The 11,591-nt window shown below is 38.5% G+C and overlaps 1 protein-coding gene across 9 annotated transcripts in view; it reads left to right on the top strand.

The window, feature by feature from the left end:
• The first annotated feature begins 6,985 nt into the window (after positions 1–6,985).
• The window catches only part of RNPC3 (RNA binding region (RNP1, RRM) containing 3), an 83,582-nt gene continuing 78,976 nt past the window's right edge, over positions 6,986–11,591 (top strand). For all 9 annotated transcript variants that reach the window (XR_014296692.1, XR_014296693.1, XR_014296694.1 and 6 more), the window contains exons 1-2: positions 6,986–7,239; positions 8,381–8,428. Coding sequence is in view for 3 of the 9 variants with exons in the window: in XM_082653793.1 (XP_082509919.1) it covers positions 7,048–7,239; positions 8,381–8,428 (240 nt within the window). In the remaining 6 variants the exon portion in view is untranslated. The remainder of the gene's footprint in view (positions 7,240–8,380; positions 8,429–11,591) is intronic.

Below are 11,591 nucleotides of genomic sequence, written 5' to 3'. Positions count from 1 at the left end.
ATAGCACTGACTCTGTGCAGAATAATTCATTTAATACTTATAACAATTCTATGATAAAGACATTATCTTCATTTTACATATCAGAAAACTGAAGAAGAGAGGTTAAGTAACTTCCCCTAGGTGTGAGAGTAGAGCAGGATTATAAAACTCAAGACTGTTTCACTCCCAAATCTGTGCTTTTAATTGCCTCTGAATGTAAAACTGAAACTGTGATATATGCAAGCAAGATAATATTAGGACTGGACAACATTCAATCATTCAACAAATATCTACCAAACTCCTACAATGTACCAGATACTATGTTTGGCCTGTAGATAAAGAAGCAAATAAAACAAAGATGAGATAGACACTCTAATGTCATGGAGCTTATATTATAAACACATACAGGCGTGCACACACAAACACACATAATAATTAATATATAATTTCTAGGCTGTTATATGCCAAGAAATTAGTAAGGCAAGTAAGTGATTAGTGATGGGTAGGTGAAGAGGCATGCTATTTCCAGAGCAGTGGCAAAGTCCTCTCTGAGGAAATCTGTAGTGAGTCCACTACAGATTTCCTTAGAGAAGGGTATAAGCTTAGAAGTGAGATTAGTATTTTAATTGGACTGAATGATGATAAATAATGGTTTGTTTTTAAAATCAAAATGAGTAGGAAAGTTAAGGAACAGGTCAGGGAAGGGAGATCCAATAAAACATGTTTGAAGCTGTAAAATATACATATACTTGTTGCTGTGGTTTATATTTTGAAGAAATTGAAGGTAAAATTTATTTAGAACTGTGTTATGTCGCTGAACTGGGATTACGGTAGATTTACATGTTATGAGCAGATGTCAGTACCCACATATTCATAATACAAAGATAGATGATTATATCAGCCAAAGGTTTTGCAAAAATAGATCATGGTTTTTTGGTTTTTTTGTTTTTTGGGTTTTTTTTGCGGTACGCGGGCCTCTCACTGTTGTGGCCTCTCCCGTTGTGGAGCACAGGCTCGGGACGCGCAGGCTCAGCGGCCATGGCTCACGGGCCCAGCTGCTCCGCGGCATGTGGGATCTTCCCGGACCGGGGCACGAACCCGTGTCCCCTGCATCGGCAGGCAGACTCTCAACCACTGCGCCACCAGGGAAGCCCTCATGAATATATTTTTAAGTGACAGTTTTATTCCACATTACTTCCAGAGACTTGAACTCATTTATCCTAAAAGAGAAATATTAAATCCATAAAGGGACTGGTAGAATTATGTATGCATAAGGTTCATGTGCAGAAAGCTAGCTTACTTACCACCGAGTCAACTCAGCTGTAGAGTGACAGGTATAAGTTGTTAGGTCTCAAAGGAAAGCTTGATTTGGGTCTTAGGGAAAAAAATCAAATTAATTAAAAATCAAAAAAAAAAAAAGAAAAAATATATATTTGGTAGCTCCATGAGATTTGAGTAAGTTAAACCAATGAGCCAGCTGTTTACATACAAATGTTTTTATTTCTATAAGGTAGATTCTGCTATGGACTAAATTATGCTCCCTCAAATTTCATATGTTAAAGATCTAACACCCAACGTGGTGGTATTTGTAGATGGGGCCTTTGGGAGGTAATTAGGTTTAGATGAGATCATGTGGGTGGGGCCCTCATGATGGAATTAATGCCCTTATAACAGTTACTCCAGAACATTCTCTCTCTCTCTCTCTCTCTCTCTCTCTCTCTCTACCATGTGAGGACACAGCAGCAAGGCAAGCCAGGAAGAGAGCTATCACAAGAACCTGACAATGCTGACACTTGATCTTGGACTTTGAGCCTCTAGAACTATGAGAAAATAAATTTCTATTGTGTAACCCACTCAGTTTATGGTATTTGTTATGGCAGCACCAGCTGTCTCACATAGATTCTGAAAATTGAATTGCTGGGTTAAAAGGCAGGTTTACATGTTATTTAAACAAATATATATATATATATATATATATATTTTTTTTTTTTTTTTTTTTTTACGGTACGCGGACCTCTCACTGTTGTGGCCTCTCCCGTTGCGGAGCACAGGCTCCCGACGCGCAGGCTCAGCGGCCATGGCTCACGGACCAAGCCGCTCTGCGGCATGTGGGATTTTCCCGGACCGGGGCACGAACCCGTGTCCCCTGCATCGGCAGGTGGACTCTCAACCACTGCGTCACCAGGGAAGCCCTAAACAAATATTAAGGATTATTTTTCTGAAAGCTGATGACAAAAATTTGCCCTCATATGCACACCAACATAAGATTTCATGGCTATGTAAATTGTTTATTTTACACAGGGAGTAAATCTACAAATGACTATCCGTGAGATCCACACATAATCATCACTCAATAAGTAACACAGAATAATACTGACATTTTGTCTTTGACCAGTATGGTAATTTTTCAGTGAACTCTTTAGCCTGGTTTCTTAAAGTCATCATGCAAATCAATGAGTATGCAATCGCTAGTTGCCAGCAGGATATATTTTAGTTTTTTGTGAGTAATACTAATTTACATGTTTTAACATTCAGTGACTACTAATCTACTTCTAAGGCACTATGTTAATCCTTGGAGGATACAGAGATGAATACAGCAATTCCTATCTTCAAGGAGCTTACCAGTAATAAGGAAACTATATACGCACTCAAATTTATATATGATGATTTCTAGTATAAAAATAAATGTAACGAAGACATAAATTCTGCCTTGAGAAAAGGAAAAGTCTTTGATAGTGGTTGTATTAAACTACAAAGTTTTGGGGTGATTTATTACACAGCAATAGACAACAAAAATAATGAAAAATCTAGTTTCCTGTGTTTCAGCTGCTGCAACACAGAGAACAGAACAGAAGAGGCAGAGATGGTGTTGACTGACAACGAACAATTTAGTTAAAAGGTAACATTTGAGCACCTGAAGAAAGGGAGCCAGAATGCAGATACCTGTGGGAAAAGCATTTTTTCAAAGTTTTAGCAAGTACTACAAAGATCTGAGTCATGTGTCTGAAGAGTTCAAGAACAGCTAGATTAGTATGTCTATAGTGAAGTGTGAAGGAGGGGGAAAGAATAAATGAAGCCAAAAAAGTAATACATTGGCAGAGCCAGATCATATAAGCTCTTAGAAATCAAAGGAAGAATTTTAGCTTTTAGTCTAAGTGAGAGGAAAAGCCACTGGAGAGTTCTGAGGGCATAATAGAATCACTCTGGCTGTGATAATAAAAACATATTGAAGAATATATTATATATAGTATTACACATGTATAATAAACTAAAAATTTATAAATAAAAATAAATAACATTTTAATTTATGTATATAATTTTTATACATGAATTAAAATAAAAGTATATTTAATATTTATTATATTTATATTTTATAAAAACAAAATATAAAATATTATATACTTATATGTTAAAATATCATGTATTTATCTATACATGTATATATTATATTTATTTATATACTTTTAAAGTATAAATATATATATATATAAATAAAAGGGTATTTATCATGAGGAATTGGCTCATGTGATTATGGAGCCTGAAAAGTCCCATGATCTGCCATCTGCAAGCTGGAGATCCAGGAAAGCTGGTTGTGTAATTCAGCCTCAGTTTGAAAGCCTGAGAACCAAGGGGAATTCATGGTGTAGAACCCAGTCTGATTGTGGAAGATGAGATGAGATGTCTCAGCCTAATCAGTGAGGCAGGAAAAGAAGGGTGATTCTTCCTTTCTCTACCTTTTGTAGTATTCTGGCCCTCAATGGATATATGATGCCCACCCACATAGGAAAGGGCAATTTACGTTACTGAGTTCAACAGTTCAAATGCTAATCTCATCCAGAAACACTCTCAGAGACACACTCAGAAATAATGTTTAATCTGGGTACCTTGTGGCCAGTCAAATTGACACATAAAATGAACCATCAGAGTGTATTTTTACTGGTGAAAGAATGGGCTTTGCTATGGTAAAAAAATAAAATTGAAAAAATAAAAAGAATTAACCCTAAACTGTCAGTGTATTTACATAATAAAAGTTAATAAAAGTTATTTCTTACTTATGCAAGGTTTGGAGGGGGTCAAGCACTTTTGCAGGGAAGTTGTCATTGATGTGGTGACCAGGTATTCTATGCAGTGTTTACCTCACAGCTCTTTGACCTCAATATGTGGCCTCCAGGATCACTGCTTTCACACCCCCTCTTCTGTACTATAGTCTGGAATTGACACATGTTGCCTTCATAACAGCCCACTGACCAGAATGAATCGCACGGTTGCACCTCACACGGGAGTTGGAAAAAGTAGAGGAATATATGGAATAATTGCTGAACCTTACTGAGTCAGCCCAGGTGGCAGTGCCTCTTAAAAATCAAGGGGTAACAGGAAACAAGGTGGCACCTAGGGATGCTGTGAAAAAAATTACTGAGACAATAAGGGCACCAGGAGCTGAGAAAGTTTGGGAACCTCTGGGCTATACCAAGAAAAGGAAATGAGAAAAATGCAACTCAAAGCAGACCACACCCACTTCCACTTAAACATGGCAGAGATGAAAGCAAATTACATCTTCTTCCTATCCCTCAGGTCAAGCCTTATATGAGGGGAGGGTAAAAAGCATGACCTTATTAGAGTTTGAAGTTGACATTTCAAATCGACTTGGACTGTTAGTAACTGAAAATGACCAAGACATTATGAAATCTGCCTGAGCTATCGTCAAGGGAAGGATAAGGCAGATTTAATTGAGTACAACTAAAAGTAATTAAGAGAAAATAAAATTCTCTCATGTTCCTATTTCACTGAGCTGTGATATCTCAATTATAGTAAAGACCACTAAACTTACCTTGATGACCCATGTAGCAATTCTTGACCATAGGTGGCAGTGGTAATATTAAAGTTAATCCATTCATGTATTCATTCATTGAACAAATATTTATATATGGCTACTATATGCTAATCATACATAATAATAACTATAAGAGATGCAGGGAAAAGCCTGTAAAGGAGTGTTTAAAGTAGCATGCCCTCTCCAATCAGTTTATCCCTCTACCCTGGGTCTATTTTTGTCTTTTTTTCCCCTCAAAGCACTTATTTACTCTCCAAAAGGAACTCATTTACTTACTTATCTACATGTTTTAGTCTGTCTTTATTACTACAGTGTAAGTGCCAAGAGAAATAGTATTACCTTATTCTTCCTCCTCTCAATTTCTCAACACTGGCATGCCCCATGGATCAACACTGGTCCCCTTTCTCTCTACCTACACTCTTGTACCTTGGATATAAATATTATATGTGTTGATGTTACATATGTATCTAGTGTTGATGTTTCTCCAAAATGCCATAATTACACATCCAACTGCTTACTTGAAACATTGGATACTGAATAGATACTTTAAATTTAATGTGTTCCTTCCTCCCCTACAGTCTCTAATCTAGCTACACTTTAGTTAACTCTTCTCATGCTCAGTAAATAGCATCATCATCCACCTAGATGGTGGACAGTTGGGGTTCAAGCCAAAACCTCAAAATTTATCCTTAATTACTCTTCTTCATCTGCAAGTCTATCAATTCTACTTCCAAAATACATCTCAATTCCACTTCCAAAATACATCTCAATTCCACTTCCAAAATACATCTCAATTCCTGTTCCTTTTCTCCACGTCTACTGTTACCTAACTATTTCTAGCAGTGTCTTGCCTGGGCTACTGCAATAGCCCAACTGGTCTTCCTGCTTCTACTCCATTTTCCACACTGCAACCAGAGAAATTTTCATACCTAAAATTTAATCATTACATACATATACACATACACACAGACCTCTACTAAAAATTCTGTCAGTTTCCAATTGCTCTTTGGTTTAATCAAGACTTCAAAGTAACCCACAGAGCCCTCATGGTCTAGCTCTATATACATGACATTTTGTGGAGGGGTTCTCCATAGTTTTTCAAGTTTTTATTAATGTCTGTTCCTCCCTTGTTCCCCAACCCGTCTTCCATGGGAGCCAAACTTTGATATGTTGTTTACTGCGATACAGTTACCATCTAATCAAGTAGCAAATAAAAAGAGCAGTTAAGAGGCACCTTGGGCCTCCAGACTGTAGTAGCTGCACCTAAAATAATACCTCTATCCAGAATCCTCAATGCCCTCTTTGTATGGAATAAGGAAGACTTCTCTGCCTCGCTCCATTCAGAAACGGGTTAGAATAGTGTAAAGGCCAGTCACACTAGCAGGGTCAAATCCCAGTTCGGTCATTTAATAGCTGTGTGACTTACACCTCCCTGTATTGTACATCAGAGTGCTCAACTCTAAAATGGGGAGGAGTACCTACACCTTAGAGTTGTTGATGGGGTTTATATTAGGGCATCTCTTCCTAGAGGCCGCTAATTCCGTGAGAAGGAACCACGGCCAGACCGTATCAGGCTGCTGCTACGTGTCCGATGATTCAAGAAAACAAGTGTCTGTCTCAACTTTTTGTTCCTTAAAACTGAGTTCGCCTGCCTACGTGAAGGCTACTGAGCCAAAGAAAGAATGTGCAATCTTTTAGGCATTATCATCCCGAATGTAGACACAGAACCGGTATTCCCACACCAAATCCCAGCCAGCCAATCAGACGCACTTTGCAATCTCCCAGGATTAGAAACCCGGCTATCGCAACTCCAGACCTCCCTGGCGCCACGCCCAGACCCGCTCCCAGCTAGCACATGCGCAGCAGTGACTCCATCCGGCCTTGGGGTTACTTCCTCTTTCGTGAACGCGGCTTAAGTCTCTCACGCGTTGACAGTTTTTTAAAATCCTTACACCTATCTCGAGGGAATTTTTGTTTTTAATGCCGTCATCAACTACCTGAAATTTGAATCGTTTTGCTTTCCCATCACCGTGGAACCTTGCCCTTCACTCTGAGGTACGTGTCTCCGAAGAGTTGGCACCCGTCCGTGGTGCAGGTCTCGCGAGAAGGCGACATCTCTCGCGTTACTTCCTTGTTTCCAGAATCCTTAGCGCGAAGTGGGAAAACACTTACTTAGCTCAGCTTTTTATGATCACTGCGGTTTCTTCAGTGGCTTCCCTGTTGGTTCTCCGTGACAAATGGCGGCTTCGGAACAGCCGCTGCAGTTGTCGAGAGGATGTCAGAGCTCTGCTTCGCTTTCTCCGCCGCGGGGCGACCGAACCCTTCTAGTGAGGCACCTGCCAGCCGAGCTGACTGCTGAGGAGAAAGAGGACTTACTGAAGTATTTCGGGGCGCAGTCCGTGCGCATCCTGTCCGATAAGGGGCGACTGGTAAGGGCGCGCCAGTCCCGAGCCTCCGGGGAAGGCCCTTGGCTGTTGACCTGGGGAGGGGGAGTTCTGACAGAAGGAAGAAGACAGAAAAGAGTGAGGGAAATGTGCTTGTGTAGTGGGGGCTTCCCAGTCTTTCCTCCTTCATATCAAAATAGTCCCAAGTCAGGTTTTAATTGGCTCGAGCCTAGGTTAGTCGCCGCGCTGCGGAAAAGGGCAAGTGAGAAAGGCAAAGAAGAAAAAATGAAAAGAGAAGCTTAGTTATGTTCCATTTTCCCATCCTGGGAATCTCGAAACTCCTCTGAATTTGGAGGTATTTCTCTTAGGCTCAAGAGTACTCTCAGAAATATGTAACGAAGGACTGTTTAAAAATCTTGGTACTTATAAGCCAGCGTTAAGACATTCATCAAAATAGAGGAGAAGCTACAGTAGTCGGTAACTTGAGTAAACTAGTTACAGGATTTCTACTAAGTTTTTGACGAGGATGTTATTCATAAAAAATTTCCAACGGAATCCTTCAGGGAGCAATATTTTAAGACTGTTCAAAGTCCAACACTGGGATGTACACAATTACTTTATTCTCCTTTATACCTGAAGGTGTTTTAGATGAGTTCTCTCCATTAAAATAGCAGTGGTGATGTTAAGTTTCTGCCAGATGGCCTGTGATGGGGCAAAACATCAGTGGTTGAAGTCTCCCCACGTGTTTCTAATAATGCAGCCAGGGTTGAGAATTACTGAGTTAGGAGAAAGACCAATTTAAACTTTGCATTTGGCTATATAAAGGAAGGTTTAGATCGTAGATGCGTTATACATGGAAGATATTTTATATGTTTGGATGGTTTAAGGGTGGTCCTCTGTGTATAGTAAGGGTTTTTAAACTTATGGACTGTCGAACTACTTGAAAATATATGTAAAGCATGCTGTGTGTGTGTGCCCCTTTATATGAGAAAATCTTTCATCTCAAAGAAGTTTGATCCTAAACTGATTCAAAAGCAGTGTACTGAATTTAGTAATCAGTTAAATGATCTGGATTTTCTGTCCTTTTCTGTGATTTTATTAATGTGTCAAATCACTGTCAGCTGGTAAAATATCAGACTTCCTTATGAGAAATTATATTTGAAATAATTTGTACCTTCTTTTTCAGAAACATACAGCTTTTGCTACTTTCCCTAATGAAAAAGCAGCTATAAAGGTATGACTTTTTCTTTTCTATTATTAACAATTTTCTGTTATCCAGTTTTAAAAAATGGAGCATAATTTTAAACTATAGTTTTTAAAAGCAAAAGGGTTTGTATTTTCAAATACAAAAAGGGTTTGTATTTCCATAGGCTACATTTGGTTTGTCATTTGGCAGATTTTGCCCAATGTTTGGACATAAGACTTGTAGATTAACTGGAACATGATTTAAAATTGAATTGTAATCTCATATGTAATTAAAAGTGACAAATTCTAAAGGATGCAAACATTGATAACTATCTCTGTAACTGTTGCAAGACAAGATGTTTTAAGCATTATATGGAAAATATATATATTTAAAAAAATCCTAGGGGATCATTTGCAAAGGAGGTGACCTTTGAGGTAGACCTTTAATGATTAGTTAGATTTTGAGAAGAAAACAAAGGGAGTTGGACCTTCCAGGTTTAGAGAACACTAAATAAAGCTGTGGGGCATGGAAAGTCCTAAGTGGAGCAAAAACTAAGGGTTGAAATTGAAATAGGACTTGGAAGATAGGTTGAGTCTAAATTTGGGTGGAAGGGAGGGAGGGATTGAATTTTGTTTAGTAGTTATTCTTAAGGCACTTGATATATTTGAGCTGACCAGTAATATGGTCGGATCTGTGAAAGACATCTGGTAGAGTTCATGTAATGGATTGGATATGGAAAAAGATTAGAGTTAGAAAGACCAAATGGAAAGCAAAGACAAGAGAAATGTTATAATGGCTAAGGCAAGAGAAAGGATCTGAATAAGGCAGTAAGAAGACAAAGGAAGAAGTAGATACAAATTTGGTAGAGATTGTGTTTTTTGGTCCTGTGATCCCTGTAGATGTAGTGGTTGAGAGAGAGGGAATACTTGGAAATTTTTGGACTGAGTTATTGGGTTATTACATTAGTTGACAGGGGCAGGATTCAGAGGACGTTTGCAAAGGTAGGTAATGAATTCACATATTATCTATTAATTTTGTGGAGTCTGTGGGCTACTTCTGTGGAAATATTTTCAAAACAATTAAAAATATGGACCTAGAGCTGAGGCAGGGTTAAAAATAGAGTTTCCTCAACAAGGTAAATGGATATGGTTGCCCAAAGGGAGAAGAGCCAGCAAAGAAGACTGGGAGGGAGAAGATAAAAAGGAAGTAGAACTAGAAAATAAATTTTCATGGATGCAAGAGAGTTTTAAGAAGATAAGATCCTGTGATGACACAAGGTGAAGAACGAACACAGTCTATTAGTAAAGTATTTTTATTGTGAAACTATAGAAATGACCCAAATTCTTATCAATAAAAGGGAAGGATACTTTAAATTGTAGTATATCCATACACTGGACTACAACCCTCAGAGAATGAGCTCAAATGAATATGTATTAATAAGGAATGTAGCCCAGATAGAGTACATGAATAAAGTTGCAAAACATATAATATGTAACCTTGGAATTTTGGAAAACTAGTATCAATACTGTGTATGTTAGTTTATGCATAGAACAAAATGTAGCAGAGCTATACACCAAATTGAATAATAAATGTCTTTCTCCAAGGATGGGATTACAGAGGACTTGCACATTATATGTATTAAAGTATAGGAAAAATTTTTTTTCAGAAAAGACCTTTTGAAATATAGCATAAAAAGTGTTTAGTATAATATGGTAATGAAAACCACCTTGTTTTAGAGTCAAGATTAACTTGGAGGAGAGGGCATGGAACCAGTCATTGTCTAACATTAAAACTTAAAAGCCATAACTTTGAAAAGAATGTGTGACATAGATTTTGAGAGGAAGAAACCTAAAGCAATTCAGCTGTATTTCAGATAATCAAAGGCTCACTGATAGTAAGAGGTCTAGGCTGATTTAAGGACTTGAAAATTATTGAAACGTATAGAAACTTGCTTTGTATAATGGAGTCGAATAAGGATGCATAAAGATGGTAGAATAAAATTATAGTCCCTGTTGGGCTTCCCTGATGGAGCAGTGGTTGAGAGTCCGCCTGCCGATGCAGGGGACACGGGTTTGTGCCCCGGTCCGGGAAGATCCCACATGCCGGGGAGCGGCTAGGCCTGTGAGCCATGGCTGCTGAGCCTGTGCGTCCGGAGCCTGTGCTCCGCAACTGGAGAAGCCACAACAGTGAAAGGCCTGCGTACCGCAAAAAAAAAATTATAGTCCCTGTTAAGGCCTAACATTCCATTTGTTCAAAAAATATTGAGTGCCTGCTATGTGCTAGATAGTGCTTTAGGTCTTGGGATATATCAATGAATAAAACACAGATTTATGCCCTCATCGGAGCTCACATTCTCAAAGGGGAGACAGACCATAAATAATAAACTTAATGAGTTTAATATTTTAGAAAATGGTGAATACTATAAAAAAAGAACGATAGGATCAGGAGTGCTGGGTTGGGAGGATTAAGCTACAGTTAAGGTAGTTATGGTCATATTTGAGCAACACTTTAAAGGAAGTGAAGGAAGTTAGCTAAGGGAATTTTGGGGAAGTGCATTCTAGTAAGAGGAATAGCTGGCATGCACTAGCTTGTGGCTAAAGCAAAAAAAATGAGGGGAGATATTGAATTTGAGGTCAGAGAAGTAAGAGGGCCATATCATGTAGGTACTGTAAGGACCATAGATGTTACTCTGAGTAAAATTGGGAGCCATTGTAGTATTGTGAGCAAAGCAGTAACATAATTCACCTTATATTTAAAAGTATCACTTTGTGTTGAGAGTAGATAGAAGGCAGGGAAGAGTAGAAACAGGGAAATCTCTTAAAAGGTTATACTGTTAATTCGGTCCAGAGATGATGGTCGCTTGGACCATGATGGTAGCAATGGAGATGGTAGGAAATAGTCAGATTCTGGATATATTTTGTAGGTAGAAGCAAACAGAATTTCTCAGTGGCTTGGATATGCAATGTGGGAAAGAGGTGTTAAGGATGGTTCCAAGATTTTTGACATGAGTAAGTGAAAGAAGGGGGTTACCATCGGAAGGTTCCCTATGGAGACCATTTGAGGGGGGATGGGGAGAGAAGATTCAATTCCTGAAGTCTTAATTTTAAAATATTTAAAATTAAGAGAAGCTTTCCAGTAGTTTGGATATATGTTCCTGGATTTAAGGACAGAGGTTTGGGCTGAAATTATAAACTGTGAAATCATCAGCATA

This window comes from Grampus griseus (assembly GCF_964374135.1).
Source record: "Grampus griseus genome assembly, chromosome: 1".
Lineage (NCBI taxonomy): Eukaryota > Metazoa > Chordata > Mammalia > Artiodactyla > Delphinidae > Grampus > Grampus griseus.
This window is presented reverse-complemented; position numbering and strand designations above follow the sequence as displayed.